Source organism: Spodoptera frugiperda, chromosome 10 (assembly GCF_023101765.2).
Source record: "Spodoptera frugiperda isolate SF20-4 chromosome 10, AGI-APGP_CSIRO_Sfru_2.0, whole genome shotgun sequence".
In the NCBI taxonomy this organism is placed as follows: Eukaryota; Metazoa; Arthropoda; class Insecta; order Lepidoptera; family Noctuidae; genus Spodoptera; species Spodoptera frugiperda.
Genome location: NC_064221.1, coordinates 1,342,828 through 1,367,368, shown reverse-complemented (window position 1 = coordinate 1,367,368; position 24,541 = coordinate 1,342,828). Strand labels below are relative to the sequence as shown.

The 24,541-nt window shown below is 39.2% G+C and overlaps 2 protein-coding genes across 2 annotated transcripts; one reads left to right on the top strand and one right to left on the bottom strand.

Moving 5' to 3' along the window:
- Positions 1 to 139: 139 nt before the first annotated feature.
- On the bottom strand, positions 140 to 1,063 carry LOC118277567 (EKC/KEOPS complex subunit TP53RK). Its single transcript, XM_035596432.2, has one exon. The coding sequence runs from the start codon at positions 870 to 872 to the stop codon at positions 168 to 170; it is 705 nt and encodes a 234-aa protein (XP_035452325.1). The 5' UTR covers positions 873 to 1,063; the 3' UTR covers positions 140 to 167.
- Positions 1,064 to 15,957: 14,894 nt separating this feature from the next.
- LOC126911137 (uncharacterized) lies at positions 15,958 to 19,067 on the top strand. The gene has a single exon (XM_050696424.1). It carries the CDS (start codon positions 16,440 to 16,442, stop codon positions 19,065 to 19,067), a length of 2,628 nt encoding a protein of 875 aa, XP_050552381.1. The 5' UTR covers positions 15,958 to 16,439.
- The last annotated feature ends 5,474 nt before the right edge of the window (positions 19,068 to 24,541 follow it).

Genomic DNA, 24,541 nt, shown 5'->3' with positions numbered 1-24,541 from the left:
TTTCTCAAGTTCAGTTATTTAAGCAATAACCAATACCTAATATTGAAATCAGGTTTAAATAAACAATTACAAATATTTATTATTTGGTCCTTAAATAACTATTAGAGTAAAATAGGCCCTTGCAAAATAAAAAACAACATTCAAAACAAAAGCTTTATTACTTAAAACTATCCAACCATAGTCCTCTTCCTTCCCCTAGCTCTAACTTCTTCAAACTTACTAATGGTTTCTTCGATTTTCTTCTTACACTGCTTTTTATAGGCTTCTAATATAGCTTTAAATAAGTCTGGGTAATCGTTATGAGTGCTTATTATTGCTCTTTCAAGGACATAAAGGTCTACTCCTTTATCTTCAGCACTAGTACCAATGTAGGAGAGGCCAAAATCTATCATCACCAGGTCTAAATCCCCACTAACCCAGTCCTCCTCCTCATTCCCAGCTTTAGGAATAAGCAACATATTCGAGGTCGTCAAATCTCCATGTATGATATTATTTTCGTGTAATTTTCTCACATTTTGTCCAATCATATCTGTTACCGCGTTTAATCTTGATTTTGTATCATCTGTGACATGTTTTATAATAAAATCTTTTACTGTAATACTCTTTTCTAAATGTTCCATGTAAATTCGTGATCTGTGGAAGTCCACCAAGTATAATGCTGGAGTTCGTACACCGAATGCTTTACATCGGACTATGGAACGCGCCTCGTTTTTTATCCGATCTTTGGTTATGTGTTCATCTAAATCTGGATGGCGATACTTTTTCTTGAATCTCTCTTTAATTAACGTCGGTTTTCCAAGATAGTTGCAAATGTATAACTTAGCTTCAGCTCCTTGTTTTAGGATTTTCAGATTTTTCAGCCCTTCTTCCATATTGACTCAACAGTTGTGCGGCTTTGCCGTCGATGATAACTTACTTACTTGATATTTATAACTTATACACTACTCTAGTATTGTAAATGTAACGAATAAACAATTAAAAGTAATAATTTTAGTGATTTATTCAATAAATCGGCGTGCTTTGTTTTGAAATGTTTCATCTGTCATATTTGACAGTTAACAAACATTGACAATCGAAAGACACAAATTATAGCTGCGTTCCGTTTACTAAGAGTTAGTTTATTGTAAAAAAATATGTTACAATGCAATTAAATACTAATATGTGAATATATTAAATTATCACCACTTTTTAATAAGAATCCTTTTAGAAAACTTAATTTAAATAACTTTAAAACGGGGCACGGAACGTTTAAGACTTGAAGACAAAGAAAATAAAATCGTCGGATACAAGCCGCACCCAACACTTAACACGTAGGTAGGTATTGGATGTTTATCTACTTTCTATGTCTATGTATCTGTATGTATTCACTCACTGGAGAGCGAGGGAGGCTGTGGGCGTGATATTGGTTGCAGCACCCGGGCCGACCGCCGGCACCACGAATTCATTCGAACAATAATTCCCATCAAATACTTAATGGAAACAGTGATTTATCTCTGTAAGATTTAGTGCCGGTACGCCGTTCGAACGCTCCGCTGGCTTTACGTAAAAATATACAGCCTTAGTGTATTAAAACCGGTAAAAATACCAAAAATAATTTTAGTGTTCAATTGTGATTTATATAAATTGTGAGAATGATGTCGGAAGGCTTAGAATATGAAACCATTGTGCAGAATGGACCCAGAAAAGTAAGTGCTTTTTATTTTATTTTGTTACATTGATGGTATGGGCGAATAATGTTGAGCCCCTTAGTCATGGCGAGCGTGCCTAAGTTATATATATATCGCTAGGTTCGTATGGGGGGAGGCAGTGTCCTATACAACTGTCTGGGTGCATTTTCGTAGTTATAGGATATGCAGTCGTCTCGAAATGCCGGCTGATGCGATTTCCTGCGTTCCCGTTTTAAGTAAAACGTTGGCGGGAAATTACGTAGGCTGGGACATTTCATAGGCGGATATAAATCGTTAAGGAACCGTATACAACAATAAAACATTTTATTGCTTAATAAATATGATTTATTTCAGCTATAAATTAAACTATTTTAACGTGCCTAGTTTATATGTAGGATCTTAAACTATGATTTTGTTTTATAAACATAGTTTTTTTTATCCTTGTCTTTAATTATTTAATAGTAAAAGTCGTGTTAGAATTACCTGTCTTACTTACCCTAATAAGCAATACTTTTTTAATTAAAGCAAAATGAATGGTTTCGTTAATTAAGCGACCCTTACCCGTTCGCTATTGTGTCTGTCGCCTCTTTATAACAAGGGAAAAAGAACGGAGATGAAAAAGAAATCCTTCATGAAGGTTTTAATTCATATTTTTATTAACACAAAAAGAAAAAGTTGAACGCAGTTTTTTTTTGCATTTAAAAAATAAAGATGTTCCATTTTTGAAATTTAAATAAAATGGCTGAATGTTTTCAATTTCTGCTTTTATGTTTGGCTTTGGGTGAGGCGCGTTGTATTTTCGGTTTTCCGCGTCGCAATGTGACACGCCTTTGTCATTTTACGAAGCCGTGGCACGCCTAATAATACTTTATATTATAATAAACATGTCAGTAAGGATGTTGCAAAAACTTTATTATCTCAATTTTGGTACACAGTAGATTAATGAAAAATAGTGGAAACGAATAATGATTAAACACAGTGTTATTTAAAATTTAATTTATTTATAAATACTCAATACTTTTTGCTTTGCAAGCCTATAAAATCAGGACAATTTTTTTGATGTGATGACGATTTGGCCATCATGGGGTAAGTTCACTAATCTACAAAAAGTAGCTATTCGTTATGAAATCACAAAAATTTACCTAATACCATAGGTTTAGGTACCTACATAGCATTTTTTAAGGATATGGCGCTCATTAATTGCGTGGAATGTATCATCACGCCTATTTTTACTCAGCCCTAAGAAATAAACAGAGATTTAGACTATACGCATATTTTTCGAGTTATTATTAATCTCGTTTAAGAAAAGGTTAACTTATTAGGTAATTACGATACCATACCGTGCCACGCAATGTGATCAGCATTAAAAACTATAGCCAAATAAGTGAGATATTTGATTTGTACGTTCTTACCGCCGATCTTACGAAGGTGCGTATAGTCACTAATCTACAAAAAGTAACTAAAAAGCAAATAGTTATATCTCCATAGGTGTAGGTACCTACATAGCATGTTTTAAGGATATGGCGCTCATTAACTGCGTGAAATGTATCATCACGCCTATTTTTACTCCGAAATAAGCAGAGGTTTAGAGTACCTAAACGCATTATGTTTCGTGTTGTTATTAATCTCGTAAAACAAAAGTTTAACTTATTAGGTAATTACGATACCATACCTGTACCAATAAACTGGTACCTACCTACTGCGGATTACTAAGCGGGTTTACCGAGGCTCCGGCTCGAAGTGCAGGAGTAGGAAAGGGGTGGTTTTTAGTCATCAGTAGGAAAGAGTCTGTCACTCCCCTCGCCTCGTCCAAGGCGGAAGAAGTCATTGGATGCTTTTCTCCTCTTAATAAAATCTAGATTTTTTATAATCATTTTGACGTGGAAAAGTGTTCTTCTATTTTTGTATTTGCAAAAATAAATTCAATGTTTCATTGTTTACATTTTGAACACAAACGATAAACTTTGTACCTACATCTCCAAAATATATTTAGCTGTTACATTAACGGTCAATGGCACAGCAAATCTGTTAATACTGTTTCTATAATAATATTATATACTTAGTTAGTTTCAATCCACTTCATGGGCAAGACAATAGACGCGTAAACTATTGGAATGATAATAAAGCGTACATGATGCGAGCTAAGACATAAACAATAATATCGACAGACTGTTCAAGTTTCGACCAGGAGCTTGTAAAAAATATGGATGAGGATGTTTAACATTATATTACTGCTAGAGATACGCAGATTTATTGACAGGTACTGATTTAGGCTAGGTTAAAGAAAAATAGCAAGAACAATCCGTTAGCTACGGAATATTTTACGTAATCAGGTTAAATCGGGGCTCCGAGCTCAAGGCCGTTGGTAAAGGGTGGTTTTTAGTCAGTAATTGAGTCTAGACACTCCCTCTCGCCTCGCCGAAGTATCGGTGTACCTGCTAAAAGTTAGCAAAAGGAAACGAATGTCGTCGTGACACATAACAGATAGAAGATATTTAATTTCTTTCAAAACAGAAGTTGCTATTTCGATTAATTTCGACAAACATGGCCCCCATATCCAAGTATTGGCTAGAATAACCGTCGATTTACTCTACCATGTTTTGAATTTCCGGCTTCACACCGGCATACCAGTCATATTTACACAGATTAAAAACTCTTAAAAGTTCTTGTGTTCTTCTTCGGCCATCATTCTTCCATTTTATATCTCTCGTAGATACTCCAAGACTCCCTGTTACGATTTTTAAGCATGTGTCAGATGGATGAGTTAATACTTTGTTGCGTAAAACAGGTTCCACTGTCCGATGGGCCGGCAATTAATTGCATTACTTTTTGAACCAGTTTCGGACGCTAAAATGCTACACTGTTTTCATCTTTGTATTGTGTCCTGGTGTTAGAGTTTTTATTGATTGGATAAACTACTAAAAAAGGCTAAAATTTAAAATGATTAGCGAAAAGACTCAAGTAAATGAAACATTCATTTATGAAAATCAAACCATTAAAACAGAATACACATGAAAAACTAAGAAAACACACATACGAAAACGTAGTATTCTTCGATGTTTTTTAATTCCTGTCCTGAAAATAACAAAAAAGCGATCAAGCCGTTCCCGATGCCACGAGACCAAGAGAAACAAAGATTCATTTTTATTTATAGATCTTATTAATTGGATAACCGAACCCTTTTCAATTGTCACCATAGAACACAAACCTTTAGAAATATGTCACCAAGCAATTTCATTGTTTTGTTAAACTCCATACGACACGTCGGTCGGCCATCGCCATCGCTAATTAACCCAAATTAGTGGTTCCGTGAAAAGGAGCGTTCCCTTTATCTAGCTGTCATACGTAATTTGGCGCGTAAATATTTGACGTTTGTCTTTTTTTTTAATTGTTTTAAAAATAGAATGTCAATGTGTTTTCTTTTTTTTTTTTGGTTTTGTGTGTTGACAAAATAAAGCACGATACACACCTTTTTTTAAGGGGGGAAAAATCATCCAATGACTTCTTCTGCCTTGGGCGAGGCGAGAGGGAGTGTCAGACTCTTACTGACTAAAAACCACCCCGTTCCTACTCCTGCTTTTCGAGCTGAAGCCCCGGTATAACTGCTAGGTAATCCGCAGCACTTTACGATTTATTTGTGAGAATCGTAAAGTGTGTAGCCTGCATACAACTTTTTAGGGGATATATTTTTTTACATATACAGTCAACAATGCTGATTAGTCATCAACGCACTTGCAACCCTTCCAGTATTGCCATGAACGGAGCTGGCCTCGTGTCATCAGCTAAAACAGTCCGTTCATTTACCTACCTCCTACAAAAATAATATTTAAAATATGAAACAGCAAGTGAAACCAGAGCAACCCACTGTACAGCCGTGTAACAGTTTACATTTTGAGATAACCTCCCACATAATGCTAGTTAGTCGGTAACGGTTTAAAATAACCGTGAGATCTTACCGTCGCCTGTTCACTGTTGAGTCATCTGAAGTGGGACAGGTTAATATTATTAATGACTAGTTTATAGCTTCGGATTTGCGCTTAAACTCTTCTATGTCTCTTCTGGTCTTCTCGATCAGATAAGCTATTCTGTAATTGTCAATTCGACTTAGAATAGTGAGCTGAATCGCAGTCCGCCATGTCATTGGTTGTGAGAATAATTTCGGCCAATAACGGACCAGAATGCGATCAAGCTCACTTCGAATATTTCAAATTAAGGATTACACAGAAAATGGGACAATCATCCAATGTCTTCTCCCGCCTTGGGCGAGGCTAAAGGGAGTGTGAGACTCATACTGACTAAAAACCACCCCGTTCCTACTTCTGCCCTCGAGCCGGATCCCCGGTAAACCCACTAGGTAGTCCGCAGCTCCGGTTTCTGTCCGACTTGGGATTTGAATCGAAGACCTCTTACTAACACTATTTTACATACTTCATATAGAGTAACTCATAGGTCAAGAGCAACACTTGACGTTACAAGTGTACAAAAAAGAACATGGCCGTCCCACAGATAATAAAAGCATTGAGATAGACACCGCTAAGTAATTAATTTGAACATAATCAGGAATGTTTAATGAATGAGGTCAGTACTCTCGTCGCGGGTCGGTGGGTTCTGTCCTGAGAAATTATAATGTTATAGTAACATTGTAATCTTAGGTAAACTTAAACTTACGCCGAATTTGTGTAAGTAGATCGGTTAGGAAAGATGTCGAGTTAAGTCCAAAAGTTTAAAGTCTAAATTATTTATTTGAAATACTTTTGAACGTCAAAGCAAAAATTACAATATTAAAAAACAATGTCTGTCTGTCGGTCAGTCCTCTAGTAAAGCTATTTGCTAAGATTATTTTTAAGTAGGTACTTATTTTATTTTAGTGGTAGTGAAATGACCACAAAAGCTTAATGTATGACTGAATAATGTGAGCAGATAAAAATATAAAATAGAGGTTAAACTCCGAAATGAAACTAAGAAACATAAAAAACGAGACAGTACCTATATACACTCTGTGGTAGAAACGTCAAATAAATACCGCGAAAATTAACAAAAATGGCGTCAATTCTACGTAATCTGTGTACACCTCATATTCACCTGCACACCGGATACGTTATCAGCACTCAAAGACTTATCAGTAACTTTGCTATGTTCAGTGAGTTTGTTCAGTCAAGTTATAAAGACCGACTGACTTAATACTGCCTTGCTTTTCGTCCTTAGTTCGATATCTACCGGAGCTACGGGCAACCCTTTGGGTTACCGGCTCCCCAACTCGAAACAAGAGTAGGATCAAGGTGGTTTTTAGTCAATAAGAGTGTGACACTCCCTTTCGCCTCGCCCAAGGAGGGAAAAGACATTGAATGACTTTCCACACTTAAAAAAAATCGAAATCGGATTAACACGCTATGATTCGCTTAACGATCTAATTTCAATAATAATATTAATGCAAATCCGATAATTTTTTTATATCTACCGACTGTTCCTTTTGGCGAATTTAAACATAGAATGCCAAATAATTATGTCACAAAACTTTACTATTTTCAAAGAATTTCTAACCAGATGTTATCCAAGTACCTATTACAATAAAATAACAATATAAATTATGTTTAGCATACGTATCTTTGTATTAAACCAGTATTCTTACATATCTAGTATTGACTAGACCCGATATAATCTAATGGCTATACATCGCAGATCAGGCGGGAGTCAATGACCTCTAGACGCTACGAACCTATGAACCGCCAAATCCGGTACATTTAGGGTCCCGTGTGGGTTTTTTTTTAGTAATAGTTGAGTTAAATAATGTTTTTGATTGATTTGATTTTGTTTTGAGCAAGCAATTGATAGTTTGTTGTTCTTTTTAAAGTAGATGAAGACACTAATAAAAATACATTATTAATGTTCATAGGTAAGTATTTTAGGTTAGATTAAAGCTAGTCTACTATTTGCTATAATTGAAGTTAGATGAGTAGATGTAAAACATATTTATTTAAGCATTAAAAAGTCTACGTTTGGCCACCAACGCGCTTTCTGCGAAGATGTGGCCGAAAATGGAGCACACAGACTTAGAAAGTACCTATTCACTCTGACCTTGAAAAAAAAGCTATCATCTTCCTCCCATAACTCACTAATTAGATTACATTTCTTTTATGGAGGGTTTGTCCTGGCCTTTTCTTTTTGAGAGGGGTTAAATCATCCAATATCTTCTCCCATCTTGGGTGAGGCGAGAAGGCCCTGTTAAAAAGAAGTCGATAAATAAAGATGGAACAGTAAATAGACATGATGATGCCGCAATGATTTTTATAGGCTGTACCTACCTACTTTGTGTGTTCATGATATTTACCGTTTGGCTAGGTATCGATAGTAAATACGGAGTATCGATCTATGCGATTATCTGTATAGATTACATAACTGTGAAGTTATTTTTAGCTCTATAGATAAATGGTATGAAAGAATAGCTTTTGCCCTCTTTTTCGTCAGTAGACCGGTACCCTTAGTACGAGTTTGCTTTACGTTTAAAGTAATCGAAACGAGAGCGTGTTCGGCGCTTTGATTGGTTGGTTTATTCGAGCCAGCCAATCCGAACGCGCTCTTGTTTCGTTTATGTTCAACGTAAAGCAACACTCATACTAAGGGGTTGCGACGAACGCCGCGGAAGACCTAGAAGAAGGTTTTTAGTCATTAAGAGTCTGACACTCCCTCTCACCTCACACAAGGCAAGAGAAGTCATTGGATGATATTCCCCTCTAAAAAGGCGTGAAGATAACGGCAAACCCTCATTTATTTAGAGGAAACCCTTTTAAATTGCGATATCCTTTTATACCCACATAGAGTGTGGGTTGCCAGATCCAGACTGATCATTTCATAAACGAAATTGTAGAATTCACCCATCCCGCCCCTCAACTCACGCAACGCGACTTGCGAGCACGTTACAACGTTTGGTTTGACTTTTGCAGCCATAGTATTTTTCATTCCGGGACAGCAAAGTAAAATTACTGGACACGGGACAGCACACAACATTCCGGGACAATGCTGGAAATCCCGGCCATCTGGTAACTCTAGTTATAGACTTATAGCAAACGGCATTATGGTGTTTTGCAGAGGAGGCCCATAGTCGAGCCGTGCATTGTCACGGGCTGTTGATGTTGATAAAAATAATACATAATTTTCCATTTTCTAACTTCTCAAATAAAACAACTCGGTGGGTTATAATTGTTTCTTACTTTCATTTTGAATTACTTAAGGTCCGAAAGTGATGCGATGTTTATCTTTAGTTTTAATAAGATCTGATAACACAGCGGTTTATTATAGTGATATTAATGACATACCTAAGTTGATAGCGTTGCTTAGTAGTCGCTATACGATTTCAAAGTGGAGTATCTTGGTCGTTCTTCTACATAGGAATCTAAACTTTAGAACAAATAACTTCACTAGAGAACTGACCGACAGCACAGAATCGACAGACAGACATTTTATTTTCTTTACATTGTTATATTTGCTTTGACGTTCAAAAGTGCCTTCCCGGTCTATTTGAAATAAATATTTTTGACTTGGGTTTCTTTTTTGGGTAATTTCAGAACTCTCCCAGGAAATAGCTCAAGTCTAGCTTTGTGACAATAATGCCGTACCTTATTACATGCGGACTCTTAGGGTACTTTTCCACAAGAGATGGCACAATTTTTCTCATATAAAATACCTGACTTAGCTGAGCGCATTCGGCGCTCAGATTGGTTGGTTTATTCGAACCGGCTAATTAGAGCTCCGAACGTATTCTCCTTTCGAATACTTTAAACGTAAAGCAAACTCATACGAAGGGTACAGTTCAGGAATAAAAGGGTGTCTGTCTATTAAGTATTTAATACTACCGATTGTAATATACCGATTTACAATCGGTAAATTCATTTTAAATTGCAGTTGAACTTAACTAACTGTATAATACACATTTGTATGAATAACAGGATAACTCGTTATCGCGACTCTATATTAATCCCTATGACACAGTTTACAATGACAAATATGTATTTGTTGTAAGTATATAAACAACTAGGTATAACTGTAGTAGTGTGTAGTTAAAATAAATACCTACTTAAATAGATTTAATCCGCCTCTCTTCATTCCTCTCTCCAATTCTTGCTACAGGCAAAACTCATACTAATTAAAACTACTGACTGCCTTTTTTATGGCATAAGCCGGTAAACTAGCAGACGAATCACCTGATGGTAAGCAATCTCCGCCGCCCATGGACACTTGAAACACCAGAAACGTTACAAGTGCGTTGCCGTCCTTTTGGGGGTTAGGAATTAAAGGGTTGTTGGGGAATCAGGGATTCGGAAGATTGGGAAGGGTAACCTCACTCACACAACTAAACACAACGCAAGTTGTTTCACGTCGGTTTTCTGTGAGGCCGTGGTATCACTCCGGTCGAACCGTCCCATTTGTGCCAAAGCATGGCTCTCCCACACTTAACAAGCTAGCAGGTTACCGAGTCTCCGGCTCGAAAAGCAGAAGTAGGAACGGAATGGTTTTAGTTAGTTAGTAAGAGACAAGAGTCTGATACTCCCTCTTACCTCACCCAAGCGGGAGAAGTCATTGGATGACTCCCCCCACCCTTATAAAAGAAGGTATCTTCCACTTAACTAGACAAACAAATAAAAACTTAAACTGCTACAGTTAAGTATGAACCCTTACATACCAAGACCGCTGTTTACATTAGTAACAGGATTACTATAACCATAACGCCCCAACAAGCAGTTAAACTAAGGATTAATGGCGTCGCCTCTCAGTTATTTTTAACTTAAACCGTTTTGAATGGTCTTTTAACGCACTACGAGTTTAACTGTAGAGGTTATCTGTCAATTTTTTAACGTATGTTTTATTGACTTATGTGATGTGACTTATGTATGGTATTGGATTTGCCCCTTTTATTAATACGAGTCTGGCAAAGGCAAAAATAACATTACTTCTTCTGTCTGTTGACGAAATACTAAAAAACTGTTAAAAGGATTTTGGTGCCATTTTGAAAAATCAATAGATCAATTATTATGTTATCAATAGATCAATTACTATCCCGCGACACACGACGCGGCGTTTATCGTGGAATGCTGATCATGAATATAAGCTTTTTGCATGACTCGAAACTATACCTACTCGAGTTCCTAGTCAAACAGATGTCACACGAAAGTTATAATAAAATCAGTAGATCTTTGGTTAAGGACATAGTGTCATTGTGGTATTTTTAGATTTCATATATTTTCTTCTCTACGTTATGAAGTTTACATGCATTCTTAAAATATCACATTTCGATCTTGACCGCCTTCGAAAAGGAACAATGTAAGTTAACTCGCAGCACATATGGCTGCCCAAAAGGTAAGGAGATGGCCTTTGGATTAAGGCTGCCCATAATTGGACACAGACTGCCAAGGTTGTCGCGAAATAACTTTATTGTCGACTGTTTTCAGATTCAATTTGTTTATTTGTATTTTAAAATTCATAAAGGATAGCTTGAATGATTCTTAGACCAAATTGTCAGTTGTGTAAATGTAAAATTAAATTAATTTTCTAAAAATACAGAATAAATAAAATAATTGATCATATTACTAGTAATATATTCGAAGAATGTTTACAACGGAACTATTATTTTGAACCAAAGTCAAAGTCAAAATTATTTATTTCAAATAGATTTTTTAAGGTCAAAGCAAATATTAAAATGTACATCTGTCGGTCAACCCTCTGGTGAAGCTATTTGCTCGTTTCAAAGTGTAGATTCCTATGGAGAAGAACGAGCAAGAAACTCCATAGGTTACTAATTTTCAATCAGGTTCACAATACAATTCTTGGTTACATTGTTTCAACTATATGGGAACAATGTAACACTAATATTCCGTTAAAGAGATAGAAAAAGAAAATAACCTTGAGGAGAACAAAATTAATGCAGTCTGCAACAGACCAATGTCTGTTGCGGTCATCTGCGATTGGTCGAAGACTAAAACATTGGTTTTAGTTTTAAAACGTAGGCACACGTAGGCTATCGAACGAAATACACACACACGCACAGTTTTTATACGTGATTTTTTAAATGATTAACTCGCCTAGACAGTCATTCAAGCACTATGCACCCTATATTGCCTGGCGACCCCAAACTACGTTTTTGGACGCACGCCAATCCAGACTTTATTATTAGCTAAGTTATAAAAGGGATCAATTTGGGGGAATTTGGAATTCCCAACGTTGGAATGAGAATAAAATTTATTTGTAATCGAAAACGAACTGCTATTTATAATCTGTGCATTTATGGCGGGAGTTTGTTGCGTTTTGTTTTTTGAAATTGTGTTTTATTTTGGCAAAACGCACTTTACACTAATATTATAAATGTGAAAGTTTGTTTTGGATGTTTGTCCATCAATCACGCTGAAACTACTGAACGGATTTTGATACAATTTAATATACAGTTGACTAGGGTGATAGGATACTTTTTAACCCACGGAAACGCAGGCGAAGCCGCTAACATTTTCAACCTAGTATTTTCAAAGTTTAGGATTACACAACGAGTTTAATTAGATATACTTAAAAAAGTTAAAGAAAGACTGAAAAACACTCCCTAAAACTCTCGAGGCCCTTAAAACAAAACTCTCACAGACAAAACACTAAGCAGCAAACTCCTCCAGACCACTGACGAACAAAGATGCCCATTCACAACGAATATCATCCATTCCCAGCCCTAATAAAAAAAAAACAACTTATCCGGAAGTGAGTAACATGTGGCCACATAAAGCCACATTGTATAGTACTGGCCGCACAGAACTAAATGGCCAGTTAGAGCAATGAACCGAAAAAAAAAAACATTGTTGTACATGATTTAGCATTAGATGTAAACGTCATTTGGAATATGTATTTGAATTTGAATATTCTTGGGTAACTGTAAACTGGGAATTTACGTTTTATGTCAGTCTACTGCTGGATCTTGTAAACGAGCAGACGGATCACCTGATGGTTAGCAATCGCCGCCGCCCATGGACACACCAGTGGCGTTGCCGGCCTTTTGGGGGTTAGGAAATTAGGGTTTGTTGGGGAATCAGGATAGGGAAGATTGGGAAAGGAGGGGTAATTGGGCCCCCGGCAACTTCACTCGCACAACGAAACAACGCAAGCGTTGTTCACGTCGGTTTTCTGTGAGACCGTGGTTCCACTCCGGTCGAGCCGGCCCATTCGTGCCGAGGCATGACTCTCCCACACTTGAATCCAGATCCAGCTAGATCAATATTTTCCTACGAATCACAAGCTTCAAAACTATAAAATTATTAAGACTGTATCATTCGACTTACATTAAAAACTAAATTAACACATACCCAATTAAGTTAAAAATTAAAAGAAAAAATAAAGAAGTAATAAACAATAAACATTGATCTGTAGTTATTTGAAATTGGAAAGCGTACGTTCCGCGTCGCGTCGAGAGAGCATTGTCTCGCATTATTAAAGGACGGATACACACGTGCGACTGCGACTGATTATTTTAATTTAGTTTTATTTATCACTATATCTTTTGTATTGTCATAATAATATGGAGCACATATTAATAAGAAAGTGTGGGATAGCCATGCTTTGGCACGAATGGGCCGGCTCGATCAGAGTGATACCACGACCTCACAAAAAAATGACGTGAAACAGCGCTTGCGTTGTGTGTGTGAGGTTACGGAGGCCCAATTACGTTCCTTCCCAATTCCCGATTCACCAACAACCAAAAAACTACCTAACCCTTCTAGTGTAACGCTTGCCGCTTGTAACGCCTCTAGTTTTTCCGGGGTCTAAGGGCGGTGGCGATGGCTTACCAACTTACAGGTGATTCGTCTACTAGTTTACCGGCTTATACCATAAAAAAGTATAAACAAGAGGATTTGTCATATTCTCCAGCAGTTGATAAGGTTTATCAGAAAACTACGTTGTCCTGTCTTTCTTTGAATTGATATGAACGTTGCCCAATCAATACGAGTAGCTCCCTATTTTACCATATTATGTTAGAGATTACATAAAAAGAAAACGACTGCTCTAGTGAATTAAATTAAAAATGAAAGAAAAAAGCGTAACTCCAAAGATTGTTTACAAAGTGATCTTTATCGCAGTCTGATAACTATCTACAAACATTAATAAACTTCACTTTTTACATAATTACATAACACATCATAATACATGTAAACTATACTTAATTATATTATGCTAAGCAGTAGTTTCATTCACGTAAGCGATTTTTTATCTTACAAAATAATCGAGAAATCTTGCTGAGTCGCGCACGTGTAGCCAGCCTTACGTTTCATACTCATAATGTACAATTTCTCTCATAATAATAATAATATCAGTTTATGACCAAACCGTTCTTATTCTTAATAAATTGTAACGTACGGAGAAAAGTTATTAATTTGTTGCGAGTTGGGAGTTGGCTACCCAAATACAACCGAGTTACCTACTTTTTAAATGAATCTACAGCTTCAAGTTCATGAAATCATCGCTTAATGCTATGATTTTATCCTCCCTCGTAGATGCGTATGGAAAAACCCCAAGAATTATTGTGCCTCGAAAATCGAACTTGGTATACATTAATTTTATCCTTTCGTGAAACATACTAGTTAAATAAATTATTATTAGCAGCATTCGACGCGGCTTTTGTCGCGCTGCTACTGAATGCTGCTCATAAATATGAGCCTCTAGCATGGCTTGAAACGTAAAGTAAGCCGATAACATAATCACACATGGTATACATTGTTGGAAAACATATTTTTAAACTGCGATCTCCAACCCTTCTCCTGACTGTGAAGATTATGGAAAACCTCCATAATAATTTGTAGAGGTGGTTCATATATCAGCTCTCTTCCTTTGCTCTAAACCCAAGGTAAACCCAAGACTATTTTCTGTCCGTGAAGTTTTCAAAATAAACATGAACCTAGTAATGTATTTCCAGCAAGTAAATAGTGATTTCACCAAAGTTTATCATGGTTTGTGGCTCGTTAAATGTTTATAGCTGCGCGAATAATTTTCCAGTGAAACAATGAGTAATGTTACGATTCATAATGGTGGATATTGAAGTAGTTATATTAACCGATGCCCGATTGGCACACCCTGACCTGGTAGCGTGATTAAAAATATAAAAAACAAACATGGCGCTCATTAAAACTGTCAAATTGATTGTTAATGGCAAAAAATAAAATAATCTAAAAACTTTGAGTCGAATTCGATACTCTATAATTATTTGACAGTCATGCTTGCAATAAAGGGTAGATGACTAATTTAATTTTAATGTCCGCCTTGTAGATTATCTTAAACCATTGGATAAGTGTTTTTATTTTCTTTCGAAAACAAATACTTTCGAAACTATATTGATTTGAAATATCGCGTGATATCACTTGTAGGTAGGTACGTTTTATACTTAGAAATGACGTAAACTCTAGTCCTAAACTTTGATTTGTTTCATTTGAGTATTGTTATCATCATACGACAAAATAAAAAAATACGTTTTTAATATTTTTGTGATTACCTAAATGACTAAATAGATTTTTAATTTTCATACCCGTCGTCTTCCCTATAACATGATCAATGAAACAGTTGACAGTTTCGATTTATAACATAAAAGCTGATTAAAACAAGCTGTATGTGCACCCACTTTAACTTATTTCCGTTTAATCCCTTGCGGAAAATCAAGCGTGTTAAATTATCATTTAATCTAACCAACGAAAGGTGTGCCAATTACATTCCTAAGTACAATAAACACATAATTTCTTAACAATTTCTCGGTAACCAATCACTCAGTTTGACAGCGTCACCAACTGACTTATAAGTGACATTAGCGACCACAGATAAGATATGAACGAGTGATTCCCGCCTAAGCACTCTTGTCCGACAGATTAATTTAAAAGATAACTCGTTTCGCGGTAAAACGTTATTGTGGTAGATTACGATAGGAATTTAAGTATCGAGAAAATTGGGATTATTAATATTTTCCTTAATATTGCTTTTATACTTAAGTAATGATAATTATCACCAGTTATGTTGCTAATCCGAACGATAAGGCTGAATTGCCCATACTAATGTAACGTCTACATTTATATTTTTTAAAGTTATAAGTATGTAGCTATTTTAATTTTATTTTGATGAACTACCACCTTAAAAATGTGCTTAGATTTTTGGGACGAAAGATTAAGAGAGGAAGGGATTACACTCATTGATACCAACCCGATGACTACCATTGGTGAACATCAGCTAATAGTAACCAGCAAGCGCCATTCAACAGTGCCGAAATATCGGAAACTCATCGAAATAAATAAACATGTGTAGCGCGGGGATTAAAAAAGTAACACACGTAGTCTATGGTATGACTACTCTGTGGTTGCAACGTCACGATGTCGCCCAATGAGAGCGCGTGAACGACCACCTCTCCCGACCGCCGCAACCTCGCGCGCCAGCGCAGCCATTGCGAGCGGTGAGAGAGAGAGCGCCCCGACCACCGACGCGTACGGACGTGTTGTGAAATCCTCCGCGGCTCTATATCACGCCATCTTGTAATCTAGAACTTTCTATTATCCGCCATTTTGTGTAACAAGTTTTCTTTGTTAAGTTTTAGTCTCGTGTTCGGAAAAGTATGTAAGATTAATAATAAAAGTGATTGATTTTAAAGTGCCGCTTTATTTAAAACATCCACTGAGTCTGGAAGTTGCCGTTTAAACTGGCTCCCAACTTAGTGCTTATTTACACTGGCGCCCAACTAAGTGGCCGAACCGTTACGACCGTTACATAAGCGTGAAGATGCCGACAACGAGGAGAGGAGAAGCCGCTCTCGCAGAAGAGGAGATCGTCGCCGAGCGCGGCCACGCGGACGAAGCCGCGAGCGCCGGCTCGAGGCCGACAGAACCTGCTCCCCACTTCACCCAAGAGTTTCTATCCACGCTGATCGAAACGATTACGCGTGCGCAGGTGGAGGCTAACAGAAGTCTCGTTAACACGCTGATGGGATCCGGCGGCGACTTCAGAGCTTCCACCCCAGTCGGGCCTCCTCCATTTTCCAACGCGACCGGCGGTGGTACCGCCGTCGCAGCGCCGCCGTGCAGCGAGGCTAACTTCGTGAAGTGCACGGCGAGATTCGACGGGACCTCCCCGGACGCTGAGGTCCTGGAAGCATTCCTGGACGCCGTCGAGATCTACAAGGAGTGCGCAGCAGTGAGCGACGAACACGCCCTGCGTGGGCTACCCATGCTCCTTGAGGGCGAAGCCGCCGTGTGGTGGCGCGGCGTAAAAGCGTCGGTGACAACATGGGCGGACGCGACCGCGCGCCTCCGTGCGACCTATGGCGTCGCGCAGCCCGCGCACCTCATCCTGCGCGAGATCTTCGCGAGGGAACAGCAGGAAGAACGTGCGGAGTCATTTATATGTAGAGTGCGCGCGTTAATCGCTAGGTTGCCTTATACTCTAGATCAAACGTTACAAACTGACATTTGTTACGGCTTATTACATAGACGCGTAGGGAAACGTGTGCCGCGAGATAGTGTTCGTGGGTTAGACGACCTATTACATAAGGCTAGGATCGCGGAGGATACCTACAAAGCGTCTAAAGTAAATACCGATAAAGTGCGTAATAATAAGTCGACCGATACACCGGTGGCATCTACTACCGACCGTGTCCTCACGCAGTCGAGTTCCGCGACCATGGGCGCGACTTCGTCACGTTGCAACAACAGAAGTAGACCGCGTTGTAGTTTTTGCAAGCTTTTTGGGCATGTTAGCGACGAGTGTCGTAATCGCGAGAAGGCTAAGTCTAGCAAAAATAATAATACAACACCTAGGGAGGTACGTTGTTATGGGTGTGGCAAGCAGGGAGTCGTGAGGTCGAAATGTGATGTTTGCGTGAACACAACGTCGAAATCCGACGACAAAATATCTTTCAACAAAGTTGATGTAGATTTTTGTAAGAATAACGTCGATGTCAGTAATAATTCAAGTAGTTACACTAGTAGGGTTAATACCGAGTCGTGTGTTAGCATTACGAGTGCATGTTTAAGTACGCGCGACGATCACCCGATGGTGAATATTAGTGTCGCGGGCCGTAGGGGCGTGGCCGTTGTAGATACCGGCGCCACGCATAGCATAGCGAGCCCGCTTTTACACCGAATCTTAGTAAACTCAGGAGTTCGATTTACCGAAACGAGACGTTTCGTGCGCCTAGCCGACGGCACACAAGGATGGAGGAACTTGCTCTCAGCCGAGACTGATGTTATAATTGTAGGCCGTCGAGTAAGATGCCAGTTCCTAGTGTTGCCTGGTAGGAATACTAGGACTCTTTTAGGTTTAGATTTCTTAGCCCGGGCCGGCATGGTAATAGACGTCGCCCGACGTACATGGTCGTTCTCGGACAGTCCGGAACGACGTTATAATTTCGTGTATACTTACACTTTAGGTTCCAACAATAGTGTCGACGCCGGCCTATTGCACGCCGCTTCTGCCGATGACCCAGTGCAGCGACCGCGTGAAGGTAAGTTTACCCCCGCGCGGCGGCGTATACCTAGTGCGTGCCTCGTAGATCGCGCGCCGCGCGCCGTGCGCGATGTACCCGCGTCGAAGGGCGCTGCGCGTCGTCGTAATAAAGTAAATTCGCTTCGAAAAGGCGGGATCAAGGTCGATCCAAACAAGGCTGCAGTTGTCGCCAACCTGGCTGCTCCGCAGAACATGAAGCAACTAGAGTGTTTCTTGCGCATGTCGTGTAAGTATCGACGCTTTATTGCTAACTATGCAGGAATCGCGAGACCCCTCACTGACCTCCTGAAGAAGTCGAGTGCCTGGCAATGGGGCACCGAACAACAGGAGGCGTTTGAGCGCATAAAGTCTTTGCTAGTTTCCGCTCCTATTCTCCGCCAAGCGGACGCGTCAAAGCCATTTATCCTCTGTACTGATAGCAGCGCCTATTGTATTGGGGCTGTTCTCATGCAGGGGGAGGGCCATGACGAACAGCCAATCGAGTACGCGAGTCGACTCCTCACTAGTGCCGAGAGGAATTACTCCACGATTGAGCGAGAGGCTCTCGCTGTCGTATGGGCACTCAGTAAGTTCCGCGGGTATGTGAAATCCGCGAAGGTCATTGTTAGGACTGACTACCAGCCCTTAGGGTGGCTGATGGGTCAGAGGTCACCTAGCGGTAGACTGGCCAGATGGGCCCCGATGTTGCGAGAGTTCGATCTCAGCATTGAGTACACACCCCGTCGCTCACAGGTAGTTGCAGGTACCATTTCGCGACCCGTAAGTGCAGGCGACCAGGACGAGTGTGAATTACGCATGATCAGTATCGATAGGCCAGAGAGAAGCAGCAGTGTTCGCAGCAGTCAGCCGATGGACCCCAGAGGTACGTATGCGTATCGAGGACATGGAGTCCGACGAACCCTCTAGGGGGAGACCACGGTCTGACCGCTGATACGAGTACACCTTCTCTGACAATACTAGGTTACTCTCTTATAGGTATGTAGGTTAGGTAAAGTTGTCAGCTCTACAACTCACGGTCTGGAGAGCGTACGGACTCGGGCGAACGTAGGGCAATATCACGTTTCGCACCTCACGCCTTCCGCAGGCCAAGTAGAGATTCCCGTTCGCGACAAACGCGATTGTGGCAGATTGCGCTATTAATCTAGACTAGCCCAACAGTGAGGGCACTTTGTTAGGCTAGAGGGGGAGGATGTAGCGCGGGGATTAAAAAAGTAACACACGTAGTCTATGGTGTGACTACTCTGTGGTTGCAACGTCACGATGTCGCCCAATGAGAGCGCGTGTACGACCACCTCTCCCGACCGCCGCAACCTCGCGCGCCAGCGCAGCCATTGCGAGCGGTGAGAGAGAGAGCGCCCCGACCACCGACGCGTACGGACGTGTTGTGCAATCCTCCGCGGCTCTATATCACGCCATCTTGTAATCTAGAACTTTCGATTATCCGCCATTTTGTGTAACAAGTTTTCTTTGTTAAGTTTTAGTCTCGTGTTCGGAAAAGTATGTAAGATTAATAATAAAAGTGATTTGACTGTAAAGTGCCGCTTTATTTAAAACATCCACTGAGTCTGGAAGTTGCCGTTTAAACTGGCTCCCAACTAGTCGGCTTTTACACATGGTAAATATCCCGTCTCAAGTTCTAATAATAGTCTTTTTAATAAATCACTTACTGCCGCACACATTTAGTGATTGCTAAAACTATTCCTTAGTAACGATTTTGTATCGAAAAAAATTGCTAAGGTCTGAGTTAAGTAACTATTAAATGACTCGGAGTACGGTAAAATCTTTATACGAACGACAAACTTAAACAAAGCGTTACTAAGACCATAAGTAACGAAGACACCTATTAGCCCCCAGGCCCCCACCATAATTCAATTACGGTCCCAAACCGAAGTCCCTAAGATCGTCCCACTTCCATTTACGATCCAGACTAAATCTCGGTGCGCGTGCACACAAGATGACACGGTACAAGGTTAACATTCTACAGATCTAAATAAAGTTAGTGACGCATGCGCCGGAGTTGAACGAACGAACTTAGGCGCGGTGCAGACGGGCGATTATTGCAACTGTTGTCTGTTGTTGTTTGTTTAAGTTTGGATGGTTATTTTTGAAGTTATTTTAATAATATTTTGGCTGTTTTGTTGGTCGAGCGGTCATCAGCGTGACCGCTGAGGAATTTGTTCGATAATGATTTGTATAATACCTATTTTTATATGAAAAAAAAAATGGATTACTTTCTTTTTCAACTATGTACTTACAAAATAAATAAAAAATCACCAAAATTAACTTTTGATCAAATAATCAAACGACACTTAATTTTAAGACGCTCTCAGAAATAGTTCTGTCACTACAAATTCTTTTCATGAGACAGAGATAGAACGATATTTAATTACAACTTAAAATTGAATACCGTTTCAGTATTCGGGCGTTTGTAAATCAATGGAATATTTTTTTTTCAGTCATATATTATGCTCTTTAATATTTAGGTCAAATCCTATCCATTTAAAGCCAACTTCAAACTGTCTGTCATCAACTTAGTCGTCGACGTGTGTCATGAAAGTCGCTCGTGTGTAGTCAGCCTTAGATCCAACTCAGCAATTTATAAGGAAAATATTGTTCAGATATTAAATAGAGCCAGATTTATATTTTGTTTGCTAGAGGTTAATAAAATAAACGTTCCAATTTGATGTTGAATGCGCGGTCAGCAGTAGGGTTTTGTGAATAGTCATGCAACGTGTCATGTGCCCGATTTTCACTCGGAACAACTCTTTGTGTGATCACACTAAATTGTTGTTCTGAATGTAGGTGCTTTTCCACCAAAAACGCATCCACAGGAACGTAGAAGATGTGCTATTCTACGTTCCTGTGGATGCGTTTGGCTTCCACTAATCATATTCATTGGTACACATAACTTAGCACTGGTGGAAACGGACTCAGCTAAGCTAGGTTTTTTATATGAAACAATTGATACACATAACTTAATACTGGTGGAAACAGACTCAGTTCTATATTTTTTATATGACAGAAGATAAAAATGCGTGCTATGGAAGGCCCTACTATCAATCCATCGATACTTCGTATACTGGAGCTGCGCAACTACCTCGCACAGCTACATAGCTCAGTATCAGTGCAAACGGTCACATAATTTCATAGCTTAGCTTAAACATCTTCGTAGCATAGCTACATAGCACATCTCTGTTGGAAAAGCACCCTTAAGAAACCTGCTGTCACTTGCAGTAAGAGTGGGGTTGCTGCTAAGGGTCTGAGTGTGGTTGCTCCCTGCTGTTTGGATTCCTATGACCTCTAAATATTATGTAAAAAGTAACTCGACACTTGAACTTGAATATAATATGGACCATGAAATAAATATCCTAATAGTAGATCATCGTAGCCTCCAATTAATACAGTATGTAGTTACTTAATTAATTTTAATTGAAATATACAAACGTAAACATCTAAAGAGGAAATCCATATTTCCAATTAATGATTAAGGAATTTATGTGTATAACGCACGTAGTACCTATGTTTGTATGTTTTAAGCAAATATTTATTAGTAGACCAATAGTAAGTCAAGGGCGCCATCTGCTGACGAACGGGTAGGCAGAAGTGCACATTACGGCACAAATGTCGCTATACAATGTACGATTCCCAAAAGTATTCACCATTTGTGTTATAAGTCCCATTTAATAGGTGGTGAGCCTATTGTCATATACTGTGCACAATTCCAGACTCAGTGTTTCTCTGGGAAATTTTCGAAAATCCTAAAAAAACTTAGTAATACTCTACCCGACCCGGCAAGTTAAACCCGAGATCCCTTGTCCGGCAGTCGCACTTGCGACCACTCGACTACCGAGGCAGTCTTTTATTTTTTTTTGAAACATTGTCATAAATCTACTTTCACATATCAAGTGAATACTTTTCTTTTGTAAAAATCGTTAATCGAACAGTAATGTCTTAGACTTCAACAAATGCACAACACAATAAAAAATATTTCCGTTCTTTATACAAACATTGTGATTGGTCCAAACGGGGAGGGTTAGCGATAATGCAACTGTGCTCTTACACGCATACTCTTGCAGAGAAGAAGGAATACTTGAACCTTTTAGACTGTGTGTTTCCCTATAATGAGGGGGCCCAATGTTCAGCTACGGTGGACTGTTACAGGCTATTGATTATCCTGGAGCTACGGACTACCTACCGAGATGCTTTTAGACCTTAAGACATTATATTTTACCTTATATACATTTGACATAGATCAAACAGCAGAGTTTTATAATAAACTTGAACCTTTGAAACTGTGATCTCTAACTAGTCTATATGAAACATCAATTGTGATGACTATGGCCTATACCCCTGTGGCTGGCCTAAAGTTCAGCTGCAGAGGACTGCAACAGACTGTTGATGATCCTGGCGGACTACCAAGTGGGCTACTGGGACTCCGGCTCAAAGAGAACTAGTAGGAACGGGGTGGTTTTTAGTCAGTAAGAGTCTGACTCCGTCTCGCCTCACCCAAGACGGGAGTAGGCATTGGATGTATTTTCTCCCCTCAAAAGAAAGACAAAGGCTGTTTTTTCTTTTTTGATCTTTTACCTACGAAAACTATAATAGGTAGCTACCAAATCATAATCTGTCCGTGGTAACTAAATGAAACACTACAACAGAATTGACCTTCGCCCTCAACCTTTGGCCTTGAGTGTCCTTCACGTGCGATTCGTCGCACTTTCAGTCAACACTAACAAGATTTGTCGTCACTTCGTCCGCAAGGGTGCCCTGACGCGATACGTAGGTTATAACAGCAGTTAGTTAAATAGCAGTTCAATAACTGTTAAGGATTTTTTAGGTTAGTATTTTAGTATTATTGATTGTGACAAAATTGTTTCCTTTTCAACAATAAATCGCAGTCTTAATAAGATATATATTATATTATACACGGGTGCGCTTATGATAAAAAAATGCGGAATTATTTCCATTAATGTCAGTCTCATGTTACAGAATATGTATTGTTGATAGATACTATACCGAAAGCCTAGAAAGAGAGTCTAGAAATCCAGAAACTGTATGTTTTAAGGAATAATGCTTTAAACTCGAGGGACCTAATTTAATACCTATCGCTCAGCGTTCCGGAGCTGCGGACTACCTAGCGGGTTCACCGGGGCCTGGCTCAGAAAAGCAGGAGTGAAACAACGCTTGCGTTGTGTTTCGTTGTGTGAGTGAGATTACTGACACTCCCTCTCACCTCGCTCAGGGCGGGAGAAGTCATTGGATGAATGTTCCCCCCTAAAAAAAAATCGCTTAGCGTGCCAATTTTGGAATCGAAGAACAAATCAGTCTATAGTAGCAGCGCGACAATAGCCGCGTCGTGTGTCGCGGAATGTTGCTCATGAATATGAGCCTCTAGCATGGCTTGAAACTAGTCAAGTTCCTCGTCAAACAAATACGTGAGTAAGCCGATAACATAATAATTAAATCAGTCTAGATAAAGATTACATAGCTGTACCTATTCAGTAGCAGTACCTATCTATTTGTACCATATAAACCTCTCATCCCTTGTACCACAAAACAGTTGCTCCAGTTCTTAAGATGTTTTCGCTCAAATGAAAGTGATCCGCGATCTTAAGCGTCGCGGTCGGTCGCCCGTGCGGTGCTGCTATTGATAAAGTTTTTTGCAAAATAACCGTTTTTTTGTCTCACGCCTGTCTGCAAGATGGCGCCGGTATGCGCGGATCGCGATGAAAGTTTTTCATATTTTACTTACTTATTGTAGCTGCATGACTTTGACGTGTGCTATTTTGTATAGATTTTTTGGTAATAGATGTCCGTTATTTGTTTTTGTATAGATTTTCTGTCACAAACTTTTACTAACGGCCGGACGGAAATTACTAATCTTAATCCAAAATATTTGGACCGATTAAGTTTTTAACAGGAACTCCTTGCAAATCTCTACTATCCCATTTTTTTATGTGGAAGAACCATGCTTCGGCACGAATGGGCCGGCTCGACCGGAGTGATACCATACGGCCTCACAAAAAACCGACGTGAAACAACGCTTGCGTTTTGTGAGTGAGGTTACCGGAGGCCCCCTATCAAACACCTTCCCAACAACCATTAAATTCCTGACCCCTAAAAGGCCGACAAAACACTTGTAACACTTCTAGTGTTTCTGTTGATCAGCTGTCAGCTAGTTTACCAGCTTATACCATAAATAAAACCGGCCAAGTGCGAGTCGGACTCGCTCATGAAGGGTTCCGTAACAGCAAGTAGATGACATAATATAAAAGTTGTAAAATAACTTGGTTTTACATAGTGTTTGTATGAACGACAAAGTTATATTTGCGGTTTTTGAAAATGTTTTATTTCTTAAAAACTAATAATGATATCTGGTT